Raw genomic sequence first — 14,939 nt, 5'->3', positions numbered from 1 at the left:
AACAGTTTGTTCCATCAGCCCCAAAATCCAACTTACCCCGAGACACAGAAATATGCTTATTGGCTGTCTGGCAGAGAGATAAAAGAGCTTCCAGAGCCACCATCTAATCAGTTTTTACAAGAAATAAGCAAACATTTAGCCTCCTTCGACAGGAAAACCCCACCCCAGAAACCTTTTAAGAAATGATTGTTTATTCATTTTTATTTATTTGGCGCCAAATACAACAAATGTCATCTCAAGGCACTTAAATAATAAAGTCCAATTCAAAACCAGTTGGAATTCAATTAATTGTAATCATAATTATTCATAAAGTAATCCAATTCATTCATATAGAGCCAATTCAAAAACAGTTTCCCAGCTAAGGAAACCAACAGATTGCACTGAAACTTGTTTTCAGTCCAATCTCCCGTCCTGAGCGTGCCTGAGGCGACTGTGGAAACGTGCGCTCTTATAAAACCTGGTTACTCGTGTTCAGAGCTGAGATCCCGGCACTCTCCAACTCTCATCACCAGCCGTCACCCGGACAACGCTGGGAAGGCGGGGCTCCTCCATCACACCGCGACGGGAGAACAACGGGCCCACACGAAGCCCGGCGGCAGCAGCTGTGGGATCTAAACGGCTCGCCATGATGGAGGCGGAGTCTGAGGAGGAGCCGCGGGAGGAGGCCGGAGCGCCGACGCCTCCGTTTGTGGAGGACGGGCAGGCGGGCGGCTCGCCAAATTTAGGTCTGAGTCCATCACTACACGCAGATTTCTGGCCTGGTTGGTAGTTTCTGGGTGTATAGATTGAAGTTCTGTGGTGAGCTGTAATCGTTTCTCTTTGGCTCCAAAGATGATTACTTCAGTTCTTGTTTTTGTTTAGCTGGAGAAAGTTGTGGCACATCCAGTCATTAATCTCCTCAATGCATTTACCACGAGCCTGTACAGGGCCTCGGCCTCCTGGTGACACTGTAATGTATATCTGCGTGTCATCTGCATAGCTGTGGTAGTTTATTTTTTATTTTTTTTATAATCTGTGCCAGTGGGAGCATGTAGATGTTAAACAGAAGAGGTCCCTGGATGGAACCTTGGGGAACTCCACATGTGCTCAGATGGAAAGTTACCTATTGACACAAAGTACTTCCTGTTCTTTAAGTATGTTTTGAACCAGTTTAGTACAGTTCCGGAAAGACCCGCCCAGTTCTCCAGTCGTTTGAGTAACATATTGTGGTCAACTGTATCAAAAGAAGTAAAAGAAATAACCGTTTAATAGTTTTACCCAAGAAATGTTTGTTTTTCCCCTTAATGACTTAATGTTTGGGTCATGCAGACGTGGTTCAGAAGAGGGCGGTGCCGCTGTTCGCCTGGTCTTTGCTGGAATCTGTCGGGCTGACGGACACGTGGCAGCCGGACAGCAAAGGTGAGGATGACATGCCGGGTGATACGTGCGCGCTTTAGTGTTGTGATTAAAGCCGTTTCCTTCCAAACAGAGTGCAGTCGCTCCTTCGGTGTGTACGGCAGCGACGGTGGGACCAGGCGGGAGGTGCCGGCGCTCGGGGAGATGCTGCACTGCCTGACGGGTCGATGTCCGCACGAGTACGAGATGTACGGCTGCTACTGCGGACAGGAGGGCGGCGGGAAACCTCTGGATCAGCTGGACAGGTGAGCAGTGAAGGCCGCCCCTCATTTCTTTATGGATGACCAGGAACACTGGAATTAATATACATTTAAATACAAAATATAAGGAACAGAGTTAGTTCAGTTCTGAGCAGCTTTAAAGTGTTAAATATCTGCTCTGAGCTGCTTTCTCCTCCAGCACAGCCTGAACCCTCTCAGATGAGCTTTCTGTCCTTTCTTTAAGGAGTCTTCAGGAATAGTTCTCCAGGCTTCTTGAAGGACATCCCAAAGCTCTTCTTTGGATGTGGGCTGCCTTTTGTTCCGTTCTCTGCCAACATGATCCCACACTGCTTCAGTGATGTTGAGCTCCGGGCTCTGGGGAGGATTCATCCCTCCATCAGACCTGCTGCCACTGATTTTCAGCCCACTTCTTGTGTCCTTTGGCCCAGCTCAGCCTTTTCTCCCTGTTTCCCTTCCTTAAGAACGGCTTTCTGACAGCCACCCTTCCATGGAGCCCATTTCTGATGAGGCTTGGGCCAACAGCAGATGGATCAGCTGAAGGTCCAGATGCATCTCTCAGCTCCTGTGTCAGGTCTTTGCTGGAGTTTTTCCTCTTTCTTAAGGACATCACTTTCAGATCCTGTTCATCTGCTGTAGATAGCTCTTTAGGCCTGACACTTCTTCTTCTGTCCTCCACTTGTCCAGTTTCCTCAAATGTTTTAAGGACACACTGCACACCATGCTGAGATATGCCAAGTTTTCAGCTAACAGCTCTTTGGGAATCACCTTGTTGCTGCAGAAATCCTGTTTTCTGTCTGTCACACTGTGTTATCTTTGCTGTTTTTCACACATGCAGCTAAAGAAATGGGAACAAATCTTAATTTCAGTCTAAAACCCACAAAGAGCTTCTAGATTATTCATTTCTGGTGGCATAAAACAGTTTATATTAATATAAGTTTAATTTATACTAATTGTTCCATAATTAGTCATTAGATTATATCTTATATTCCTTTTTAAGCTTTAAATTGAATCTTATTTACTTTTTCTTGATGTTGAATAACATATAATTCTTATTATTGTCTGTTTTTTTTTCTACTTTTAGACGTGATAACATTCATTATTTGGGATTAGGATTTTTTTTTAAACTGAATTTCTTATATTAATTTGACTCTTTTGGTAACTGAAAGCAGTTTTAACGTAAATGTACAAAAAAGTTGAAACTATGAAGCTGTTTTTCATAGATGCAGCTAAAGAAATGGGAACACATGATGTGTCTCTGTGACAGGCTGCTGGGAACAAAGTGCCTAAAGATCCAGTTTAAAACGGCTTCTTTGCTAAGTTGTCTATTCTGTGTGGACACAACACTGGTTCATCCCTTGAGTTAGGAGCCTTTTTCCTGCCTGAATGATTCACAGGTCAGAGTTAACAAACTGGACTCCAAAAATGAGTGAAAAAGCAGAAAATGTCAGAAAAAAAACTCTGAAAGTCCTTCAGAAAGCTGGAGAACTGTTGCTCAGGACACTTTTTAAGACTACGAGCTTTATCACAGATGCTGTTTGATGGTTTGTGAGAATCTTCAGTGTAACTTGTGCAGAAATCCTGATAAAGTGGATAAATATGTCGACTCTTCTCCCTGTTTCTCCTCCTCAGGTGCTGCTTCTTCCATCACTGCTGCATGAAGCAGATCCGCTCGATGGGCTGCAGAGCCGACAGGAGGCTTAACGCTGACGTCTCCTGTGAGGGCGGCGAACCGCGATGTGAGTGCAGCAGGTTCACTGATAAACATCAGTCTATACCACCATACCTCACCTTCATTCTGTTTCCAGCAGATCTGTTGGGGAGAGAACTCCTGGCATAATTTATAATCTGAAATAATCCTGATTGTACCTGTTAAAGTAGTCGGTGTAATTTCTCCAAAAGGTTTAAGACACTTGAGATGTTGTGTTATGGTTTATATTGAGACTAAATCCTTATATGAAGGGGGGAAAAAGGAAGAAAATGTAGCTATATTGACAGATAAAGTGTAAATTTCACCTCTAAAGTGTGTTAAATGACTTTAGTGTAAAGCAACATGAGTACTTTACTTTAGCATCTGTACTTAAACTCTAAATTTGGAGCCAAGAAACCCAAAAAATGAGCAGAAATGAGTGTGTAATTTATGTTTTCCTGCACATCTTTATTTATTTTCTGAGCTGTACTAAACTGCTGTTTCCATCAGGTAACGGCGTCACCGTGTGTGATAAGCTGCAGTGCGTCTGTGATAAAACCTCAGCAGAGTGTATGGCGGCGGCGCGTTTTAACCACAGCCTGCCGGCACAGCGCTGCCGGGGACCGCCGCCACCCTGCCACCGAGCCAGCAGACCCCCCAAAGCGTCCAGGGAGTCCTCCGAGTCCAGCGAGGAGCAGCAGGGGGAGGCGACGAGCCTCCAGCACCCAGACAGGTGAGGTGAAAGGTTCCAGTCAGAATAAGAACAGCATGGAGAAAAAGCTTTTATTGTGTAATTAATGGGCCAATGTATCAACTTTATTAGATCATTTCCCTGTTCAAACCACATGGAGGCAGGAACACTGATCTGGTCTGACGTGGTCACTTTATTTTTAGGTTATGAGTAAACATCTTGAGTTATTCAGTAGATTCAGAGCAGGAAACAGACTGCTGGACATGGCTGAGCTGTAAAAGATCTGCTTGTTTCTACAGAACAGGAGGAATTGGTCTGTGTGCTTTGTTGTTAAAAAGTTAGCAGCTAGGCCTACTTTTCACATGTGGAGACTTTCAGTCAGATTTAATGTTTCACGGAATGTAAACACTGAGTGACTTTTAATCAGGTTAAAAAGTAAAAACGAGCAGTAAGCTTCATCATGGGGTACCTCAGGGCTCTGTATTGGGACCTTTGCTTCTTCTATCAGATGTAATTATTTTCACAGTGGGAATGAAATGTGAACAGCGAGTCAGGGTCACGTCCTTTTGTTTTTGCAGCCATTTTTATTGATCCAAAGTGCCTTCCTAGCAAAAAGGAGAAATAACAATAGTTAACAATTGAAACAGTTCCAATGTCAAGAGGCAGCTAGAGGGAGAGTTTAGGAGTTTGGGTGGCAGCACCAGATGAGGTTCATCGGTGAAATGAAGCAGCTGATGGGTAACAGGTCTATAGAAGAGTGTTCAGGTAGGTAGGAGCAGAAATCACTTTGTAGGCTAGCAGTAGTGATTGATTAGAGTTTGTTACGAGCAGCTGTAGGTCCATGAACTGATGAGCCATTGTGAATTGTTTGTGGGAAAAGGCTGTTCCTGTAGCGGCAGTGTTAGCTGTTAGTTTGAAGGCTGTAGGAAATGTTCCTGAGGCCGATGAGGCGTTAAGCACATGGAGGACAGGTGGAATGATGCTGTGGTGACCAGGAGGTGTAAGTAGGACTATTACATGTTGCAGGTTAAAGGCTGTGCTTGGTCTTACCTTGATGGGAACTGAGAGGGTTTCCATTGTTTGGAAATGAGTTGGCTGGTCCTGGTTGTGTGGTTAGAGTAAGCAGCAAGGACCCCTTGTTTGTCCTCTGTGGGTGGACAGAAGTTGTTGGCGTGTCCCGACTCGTCGTCCTGTGCTCGGTGGACTTGCGCAGGTTGACTTGCATGGTCTTTACTCTCGAAGGTCTTCACACGAGAAGGCTGACCACGAGGGCTGACGCTTCCGCTGACGCTCCACTGTTATACACGGCTTTATTACACACACCTGTTCTCACACTTTACTCGTTGCACCCAACGACGCACTTCCCAACAACGTCTTTCAGCTGATTCAAATCAAACACTCAAAGACATTTCTAGAGTTCACCAAACTTACAACATCCACAACTTAAAACTCTTATCACTAGCACACAAATGCTTTTAATACTTACATTAACACTCGTCATCCAACAGAAGGCCTTATTGACCTGAACGTAACAGTCACATGTTGGAACTAACCGCGTCTAACCTGCCAGGTAAACTTTGTAAACTACTCGGCGAGGTCTGCCTTTGCTTAGACGGATATACAACATCTCTCCGTCAGCCACGTGTTTTGCTAACAGATGATATTAAGACTCAACATACTCCAGTAATAACTCAGTTGACATCGACATTAACAGCAGAAAACTTTGGTCCTGTTAAGACAATCATCTGGCACAGAGTTCAAGATGAATTTAAAAGACCCTCTGCTTTGCTTTATCCTATTTAGCTAACCATCCACAGCATTAGGTAAAATCCCTTCCTGATTTGTCAAACTACAGCGCAGACCAACAGTCATAGATTTAGAGGACGTGCCCATGTTAACCCTGCATCCAAAAAGTTAGTTACGGTACAACAAAGTTCCATTTAACTTGTTATTAATTAATTGTTACATAATATTAGTGTGGACAGCCCTAATATATTTATATATAGATGAACAAAAAAAAGTCAGGCCATAACTGTAGCAACTATTTCTCTAGTTTTAGTTTAGATTTATTTGCTTATGTTTTGGGTTGATATATAATTAGACTTTTTGTTTAGGATAAATTGGTAAGTAATTGACTGAATTAATTTTTGGGAAGCGGGCATTTCACACATAAACTTTCGGGAGCTCTGGACGCACTGGGGTGGTCACATGGTTTTTCACCAGTCATCAGTCACCCAGTGGGTGAACAGGTGAGGCAGGAAGGGATCCTGTGAAGCTCGCCATGTTTGGTTTAACCTGCAAACTTGGAATAAATCAATGATGAAATATATATATTTTTTTGGACATTTTTGTACTGCGTAAACCAGAAACCCAAAGTGCATCAACTTACTAGTTGAGTTATTTTCAGTTTGGTCACCTTTAAGTCAAGTTTCTTCTATTACTTTCAGAGACAAATAGTCACTACAACAACATTACATTATTAATCTCTTACATTAAAACCAGATGGCAAACTAAATCAATGACCTTCAAAATAAGGTGTGCATGCACAACATCTACAGACTGAAAACCTTCAGCCAGATGGAAGCAGCAAAGGATGCCAGGCGTCCTTTAAAGTGGATTCCACTAAACACCTGGCAAGAGCTGGGCTTCAACAACCACATGACAAGACTATTAAACCAACAAACAAACAATAAACTCCTCTTTTTAAACAGCTTTCACCTAACATAGACTAGCCTGATAAACCAGCCTAAATGGATTGGATGTCTAATTTAGTCTGGCACCGATCAATGGATACAACGGAACATTGTTGATGAGCACAACCCGTTGTCTTTCAAACCGCGTCTGTGCCTATAGGCCAACGCTCTGACCAATCAGCGCAACTGACTGTGACGTAGTAAGCGCGACAGAAAGCTTTGGTGGGAGGGGACTCTTCCAAAACTTTTTTCAACGAGTTTCCAATGGGTTTCCAACGAGGCGATTTTGGTTGCAGTTCCACCCTCTTTCCACGTGGGGCGCCCAATTTTGGAGACCAGAATGAATGGAGTCCTATGGAGCTATACGCCCTTTCGTGCCCTTATCTCAAGATATAATTTTTTCTCTAGTAATTCGAATGTTGTTTTCGAAAAAGGGTGTTTAGAAAATACCCATGGCTGAGTTTTAGATTTTTAGAGCCACTCATTTGCTTAAAAAAAGGATTTGAAGTGTATATGACGTCATACATAGCTGGTCGACCAGCTGTCATTAGCACAATGCTAGCGCGTTGTGGACAACAAGAAGCCAACCAGTAAGAAATCAAAGGGATATATGTACTCGTTCAGTTGATTTTTGACTTGAAACCCATGTTGAGCTCTCAGAAACTACATTCAAATCTGAGCGCTCTTGAGGAGACTTAGGTGAAACTGACCATTTGTAGCCTCTAGCTCCATAGGGCCCCATTCATTCTGGTCTCCACCGACGCTCCCAGTGGAATTCTGGTGGAACTGCAGCCAAAAAGCCGGTACAATGGGGCTTAATACAGAGTGGCAAGGCTGTTCGTTATAATGGCTGTGTGCCAAGGCTGAATCAAACGAGCGCTGTTCCATTGCCGCCGCCATCTTTCTTGTTGTGCTTTCGCTTGTCTATGTTCGCTTCCACTGCCCAACGTCGCACTGCTCTGTCGTCACTCCCTCAAAACCCTCTGGCCCGCCCGCGTTGATTCAAAACACATCTCTGCGTTGTGATTGGTTTAATTGCCATCTGCCAGATTCAGGGCAGTATTTTCAAAATGACAAGTGGATCGGGGCCAGACCCAACCGCAGGCAAAACATTTTGCCGTCCAGCAGTTGGCGCTGGTTTTCCAGGCTAAACATAGACATCAAACAGATCAAACCAGGACTGACTATAAAAACGATACAGTGAGCCTTCTTTAACACAGCTATCCTGGCCTCTGTGTGGCTGCTTTTCCCCAAAGTCAATGCACAGATTTAACTTTACACACTACATCACCAGCTCAGTGACTGTTACAGACATAAGAATGAGGAGAAGTAATTACTTCTAAAGAGAAATGGAAACTGTATTATTGTCACCTAAATAAACTTTGAACTTTACCTTCTGCACTGATGAAAGCTCGGACCTGACGGGTGAAGAAAAGTCCAATCCTCCTGCGGCCGAATCATCAGGCGGTGACATACAGCCTCCTCGTCTTCCTCCTGCTGCCTCCAGCAAGGACAGCAGTGAGCCACCAGCTCTCAGCGGGACTCAGACCCACAACCAACGGCCAGCAGTGGGACAAGAGGAGGAAGAACAAGAGGAGGAGGAGGAAGAGGAGGAAGAACAAGAGGAGGAAGAAGAAGAACAAGAGGAGGAGGAAGAAGAGGAAGACAACGACGAGGAGGACGAAAACTAGAAAAGAGCCCGTTGCTTTTCAGGTTCTCCCTGAAGAACGCACTGAGGAAACATCTGAGCTGAGAAGCAACAACCATGAAGACATCACAACTCAACAGATTTGATAGAAACACTTTATTTTAATCTTGTGAACATTGATTTCAATCCACAGATCTATTAAGTAGAGGCTTTGTCATAAAACGCAGAGACTCTGCTGCTGCTGCGGCTCCAGAAAATAAAGTCAAACTCCTCTCAGAAATCATTCCTCAGTTACTGTTGGGAAACGCCCAATATTGAGATTCGTCTCAGTATGAACAGATGAACTTATTATTAGTCCAACCTGAACTTGGTCTTTCCAGATCTGGCAGAAAGTAAATGATGACTCCAGCTTTTCTTGTTCATCTAAACCATTTCCTGAACCCGCATGCAGCAGCCGAGCCTCGGCGCCATCTAGTGGTCATGGTCCCCGCCGTGTTTGAGTTAAAGCCAAGCTGTGAAGGCCCGAACAGATGAGACACATTTTTATCTTTAAGACTGGCACAAGAACACAAACTGTTGCACCACAAACATAAGAAACAAAAAAATAAGAAGCTCAGTTTTGTTGTTCTTGACATTTTGCAGCTGGTAAACTGGAAAAAGTCCATCTTGAAAGGTGAAAGAAATCTGATTTCTCTTTTCTTTTTTTAAAGGAACTTGTGTGTACAGCAATCTAAAATAAGGCAGGTCTGCAGTCTAACCATTTCACCCTGTTTACTGCTTCTTGTTGCTTAAGACTGATGCGACCTCGTTCACCCGTCAAGAGGGAAACTTTTCACAGCCTCACCGTTTTTGTTCGACAACATTTCACCAACTGAACATCCGGCAAATAAAAACACTTCAAACAAACAACTTTGTACTCGACTAATCTGTGCCGATTAGACTTTGCGATAGTACCAGGTACACAGTGATCAAAGTGCAAACACAACATCATCATTAAACATTTAGAAACTCTTCTGCATTGTATTTTAACACCTGCTGCTAATGATCTAATCACCGAGCGAAATCTATTAAAAACCAAACGTTCCTCAGATGGAGCAGAGTCGACTGGTTCAGACGCCTCGAAGATAATTCGTCCCCACTTACTTAAACATTATTTCTGAGTCGGCTCAGAACAGATTCTGGTCCAGGTTCGCAAAAATCATCGGATTGCAAGTTCAATAAAAAGTTTCCTCTTGTCAAAAAAAAGGTCAATAATTAGATAATATTTAGGGATTTCGCCCCATGTCGGGCTCAAAGTAATTTTTCCCAATTCTAGATTTGTTAAATAAATATCTACATTCTGGAGTGTCTCATCTGCAACTTCTAGCTGGATTTGTGAATAAATAGTTGCTTTAACTACCTGATATAATAACATTGTCAAAGTGTAAAGACCTTCGTACACAAAGTCTCAACCATTTCTACACTTATTTCCGTCTTCGAAGTTTTCGTCTGTCCACATTTTTCAAAACATGGTAGAACACGATCATAATTGCCCCAAATTATATCTGACAAACTCATTTACTTCAGCCTCTTTCACACGTGCCTTAAGTGCTTCCATTGTGCATCGTATATAACACGTAAAAATACAGAGCGAGGGTTAGATCCAACTCGCCACTAACGAACGTCGCCGTCATTACTGAGCTGAGTGCACGTTGGCGGCTTGATGTGCGTAAGCACACGTGATGTGGCGCTGAGCTGCTGCTGCTTGGCATTTGTGACATTTGTGCCAAAGAGGCTTTTCGTTTTCCACAATAAAACACTTACTGACTTACACCTGCTCATTTATTTGAAAATACAGCAAAAACACTCAATTTCCCTCAACGGTCAGGAACTCCATTTTGCCACATGTAGTAAGCAGATCTGAATAAATATGGACTCGAGTCACACTCAGTCTTTGTATTCAGGTTTTACAGGGATGTCACTTCAAAAAGGAGTATATTAATTTATGTAAATACGCCTCAGATTACAAAGGCCGTTTAAATCAATCAGAAATCAGTATTTTTGCCATTTTATTAATGTTACTGAGGACGCTGAGCTTTAAAATTTTCAGTGAATCTGGACCCGATTCTTCTCTGAAAACCTGAGCCGACTTCTTAGTAAAAATACATCTCATTGCTAATATTAGCAGATTGCACTGATCATCCAAAAATAATTGAGATCTGACTAATATAGATAATATTCATTTGTATACATCTGAAATGATAAAATGGATCCTACCTGGAGAAAAAAAACAAAAAGCTAAGAAATGATAAAAATTCTCCCACATTGATTACAACTGCACAATCCCATTGAAACCCTGAACCGTTGTGTAAACAACAAAAAAGACTAATAAAAGAATTCAGCATTTTGTATTCATCTCCATAATTCTCTAAAATCTCTACCAGGCAACGATTTGACAACACATGATGCATAAAATGTACAAAAATATATGATATGCTGCTGTAATGACACATTCATCACGTATTCCAGCCACATCTAAACAAACAAGTCATCGACGGCCCAAATCGGACTTTTCTCTAAACTGGATTACATGTTTTCCTTTGAGTGAAGAAAAGTCCGATTGTGGGTGCAGCCGATAAAATAACTTGTTTAGATGGATTTTGTTGCAGTATCTATTTCTAGCTCCACGTCCGTACTCTAACGATGTGATACTAAGAAATCATGCAATTAGTTCCTGTAATGCATGTCTTTAAGATCTATGATTCTACCATGTTAAGTCACAAGAGTCATTGTTTAAAGCTAAGACATTATGCAAAGTAGATATGCACAGAAGATCAAAGGAAAATACTCGGATAACTTTCAATCAGGCTTCTCTGCTCATTATCCTCTTTTTCAATCTAGGACTTTAGCAAAGTATGCTTTCCGTCACCATTCACACAGGTTAGAACAGAAGACTGATAAAGGCTTTTTCTGCAACTACAATTAGAAGATACTGTAGAAATGTCTGATCAGGGGCTGTTGCATGCAAACTCAACTCAATCTCACTTCTAAATGGAAGCTGACAGCAGACAGAGAGGGAAGCTATGAGCAATGCTTTCAGGGAACGCTACGATGTGCAAGGCTAGGGTCACGTGTTTAACAACATCGTTGTTTTTTTTAGCCACTGAACATACTTTCAGCTCGCGCTGCCTGTTTAATGTTGAAGTAAAGGAAATTAAGCTTTCCATGGAATCACGTAACATGTGTCAGACGGTGGTTGCTCAAAACTTGTTGAAAGACTATGAAATACATTTTCTTATTTAAATAGAGGGGGAAACATTCTGTTATTATCTTTAGGCTCGGTGGTTTAAAAGGGCCAAGTTAAACAATTTTTTTCACAGAATTGTGAATGTACTTACTGGAGTCACACACTGGATTCATTTTGTTTTGGTCAGTTAACTGCTGCACCATAGAGGTTCTTCTTCTAAGAGTGGAAGTTTCAGGAGTTATTTACAATAACTCAATGATAGAGTTGAGGATCACCACCAACACCCGCCTCAAAAGTACTGGATAATTAACATTGCACTGAAATCTCTGCTTTTCATCACAGAATACTGATTCTGTGGAATTATGATGCCTATATCCTGTATTTGTTCGGAGTGTCGTTTGTGTGTGTCCTCAGAAATTAACGTCATGTGTTCACAAGCTGCAATATGTAGGGGGCAGCCTAGGGTCAAATTTGTCATAGGGTAAACAACGGGAAAAATGGCTGGAAATTATGAGTACAAGACACATAGACACTACTCCAAATGGTTCAAGCACAGCTAATTCCTGCAATTTCACCTCAAAATGCCTAGAAAAGGCATAGCTGCAATACAGTTAAAGGTGTTCTTAACCCCATTTGATTAGAAGCATGGTCTGGCGGAAATTTAGAAAGTTTGCAGCGGCAGACTTTATGTAACTATTTCACTGGAGAACATTTGCTTTGCCCTTGAACAGGACAATTTTTGTTGGAGTGGTATCTGTTCTTGTAATACTGAGGCTTCATAGGTGAGTTGCATGGTTTTTTTGTATTTGTGACTTGTTTGACGCAAGTGTTTACTGTGTCTACAGTAATGATTGTATCCTGAAATGGCGTTCCAATGGTGTATAACATGTAGGTACATAGAAAGGGGGGCTGAGGAAAACCCTAGATCTGGGACGCCTCACAAGCGTGACGTTGGAACGTTAAGGGGTTAAATCCATTATATTCGGTTGAGTGGCTAACTCAACAAACTCAGAAAGCAGATTTATTTCTGCTTTAATGACTTTACGAGGACATAATTAGCTTCTCTGCCTGCTGCTGGGAAACTGGATGGCCACTTCTTCAACAGGTTAATAAAGAAAAACCTACTTGCATAGTCTCATAATTCCTTGTAAAGATTTGGATATGTGCTTCAGTTTCATGCAAACTAAAATCATCTATACTGTAAGGTTTGCAAATTCAAATTTGAGCCATTATAGAGTCCACAAATAGGAAAATTCAATATATTTTTATCTGCAGGGGCATGTAGCTTCGCTCTCTGGAGAAACAACAAAGCCACAGGAAGCTTCCAGCACCACAGACTGAATGTAACAGATGGACAACGTGCCATCGTTTGGTTTGTGGACCGTTTGGGAGCATTGATTTGACTGTCTCTATTTTGGTCTTTTTGGAACCAGAAATGACCATATGTTGACAAGATGGTGGTCATAAATACATATATTTGAGGCCTTGTATCTATTTGATGAGAAATTTCTTTTTAAAAGGAGCGCCAGAAGGGGTTATGCTCACTAATTTCATCATAATAACTTTCTACATGTGCATTTCATCACAGAATTGGATGCTTTTTCAACTGAAACATAATGGCCATAAGTGGTACTACGGCTTAAAACGTTCTCACTTTGGCTAAATTTTGGATTTTGTTGGGTAATTAAGGGGCTCGTCACAATCTAGTCCTTCAACCGGGAAGAAGGGGATGATTCGGATGGTCACATGACCTCTGCTACTTGATCTTCGAAAGAAAATGGGCCCCTTACAGACTTGCCAGGGTACAGAATGGGAAGTGGGGCCAAGGAGAATCGTCGGTCTATGGCTTTTACGACCTGATCACATGACTCTTGTCTTGCACACCGGGACGGTCCCTGAAAACTTGTATGTTGGCTCTGGCTATGTTGACCCAGACATCAACGTATTCAAACATTCTGGTATTTTATGTCCTCTTTAGCTTCAATAAGAAGCTGCTCCGCCATCGTCTGGTCACTGAACAGAAATCAACTACAGCAAAACAAAGACCTTCAGAGTTCACTCATTCAGGAGAACAACCGGTGCAACTTTAAAAAACCACCCGAAACATCCCAAACCACATGGAAAACATCCAACATCCTGCTGGGCAGAACACAGTCTTGTTTCACATTCATTCTCCATCATTTCATTAGTGTCCAACACAAATCTGAAAACTTTCAAACAAGGTCCCAAATAATACAACCTGACCCGACAACTGATCCGCTCCTAAAACTATCAAACGAGCCGAGTGGAAGGAAACGCTGACCTTCAGCCTGGAATAACACCCAGGCAGCGGGCTTGGTCCTCCAGCTGGAGGGATTTTCTTCCCACATGGAGCTCAGATCAGAAACATACTGATAGCCATCTGCTATTACAGATCCCAGCAGCAGCTGTGCCTCGCGTAAAGCTGAACCACTCCGGGAACTTAACGTGGCGTTGGAGCTATGATAAAAAGGTGGACGTTAATACTGCTGCAGAAACCTTTAGCATCCAAACAGGTTGTGGTTTCATAGAAGCGCTAACTGCTGGTGTACGCCACAGAAATATTGCTCTCTCTTTATCTCCCTAAATGAAACTCAGCCAGCTGCTGAAGCAGTTACTCAAACAGAGGATTCAGACTAAAACTCGACTGCTGTGTCCCACAAAACATTTAGACTTTGAAATCTCACACCTAGATAAACACAACTGCAGGAGCATGTTTCACGTGTTCAGCCTGAAAATGCTTTTAATCATTTCTAAGAGCTCGAGTTGATATTTTACGCGCTGTATGTACAAGGTGTGAAGCTTCTGCTCGACTGGAGGTGAAGCAACGTCACATTAAGCTTTATTACATTAAAACCTCAGCACGGAAGCGGCTTAGGTCGCCCTTTTTTGTTCTAAGTGACTAGTTTAGGTTTAGGGATGCGAGTCAGGAAACAAAAACAGCAGCAAATCAGCTCATTTGGAGCTGCTGCTGCTCTGATTTAAAGATGAAAAAGAGCTGCAGAGAGTTTTAACAGTTTCACTAAACGGTATTTTTAAATTTGAAAGCGGTGTTTCCCACTTTCTGCTCAGACGTTTTACAACACGACTGCTTTGCTGCGCGTTTGTGTCCCTGATTGCATCCCTGCCACCTCTGTGCTGGCTGAATGGAGGAAACTGGAATACAGATCGTGATGTTTGTTCTTTCTCAGCATTTTTAATTTTGCATGTTAGCTGTGCGGTGGGTGTGCGGGAGGCCTATGAATGCGGTGTGCTCAGTACACGCATAGGTCTGGAAACTTCATCTCGTAAACTGGGACAGACGGGTGCTGGGTGTGTCCTGCTGAGATGGAAACGACTCCGGACGGACTGGGAGGAGGC

General features: G+C 42.5%; 2 protein-coding genes across 5 annotated transcripts in view; one reads left to right on the top strand and one right to left on the bottom strand.

The window, feature by feature from the left end:
- The window catches only part of oc90 (otoconin 90), a 23,487-nt gene extending 14,179 nt beyond the window's left edge, over window positions 1-9,308 (top strand). Inside the window, exons 10-15 of the mRNA XM_075483044.1 lie at window positions 513-725; window positions 1,309-1,398; window positions 1,469-1,640; window positions 3,246-3,352; window positions 3,814-4,036; window positions 8,099-9,308. Of these exons, the coding sequence (XP_075339159.1) occupies window positions 513-725; window positions 1,309-1,398; window positions 1,469-1,640; window positions 3,246-3,352; window positions 3,814-4,036; window positions 8,099-8,378 (1,085 nt within the window). The 3' untranslated portion in view covers window positions 8,379-9,308. The remainder of the gene's footprint in view (window positions 1-512; window positions 726-1,308; window positions 1,399-1,468; window positions 1,641-3,245; window positions 3,353-3,813; window positions 4,037-8,098) is intronic.
- Window positions 8,477-14,939, bottom strand: part of efr3a (EFR3 homolog A (S. cerevisiae)) — a 158,354-nt gene continuing 151,891 nt past the window's right edge. For all 4 annotated transcript variants that reach the window (XM_075482695.1, XM_075482696.1, XM_075482693.1 and 1 more), the window contains one exon: window positions 8,477-14,939. In XM_075482695.1, coding sequence (XP_075338810.1) covers window positions 14,834-14,939 — 106 coding nt within the window. In that variant the 3' untranslated portion in view covers window positions 8,477-14,833.

Source organism: Odontesthes bonariensis, chromosome 14 (assembly GCF_027942865.1).
Source record: "Odontesthes bonariensis isolate fOdoBon6 chromosome 14, fOdoBon6.hap1, whole genome shotgun sequence".
Lineage (NCBI taxonomy): Eukaryota > Metazoa > Chordata > Actinopteri > Atheriniformes > Atherinopsidae > Odontesthes > Odontesthes bonariensis.
This window is presented reverse-complemented; position numbering and strand designations above follow the sequence as displayed.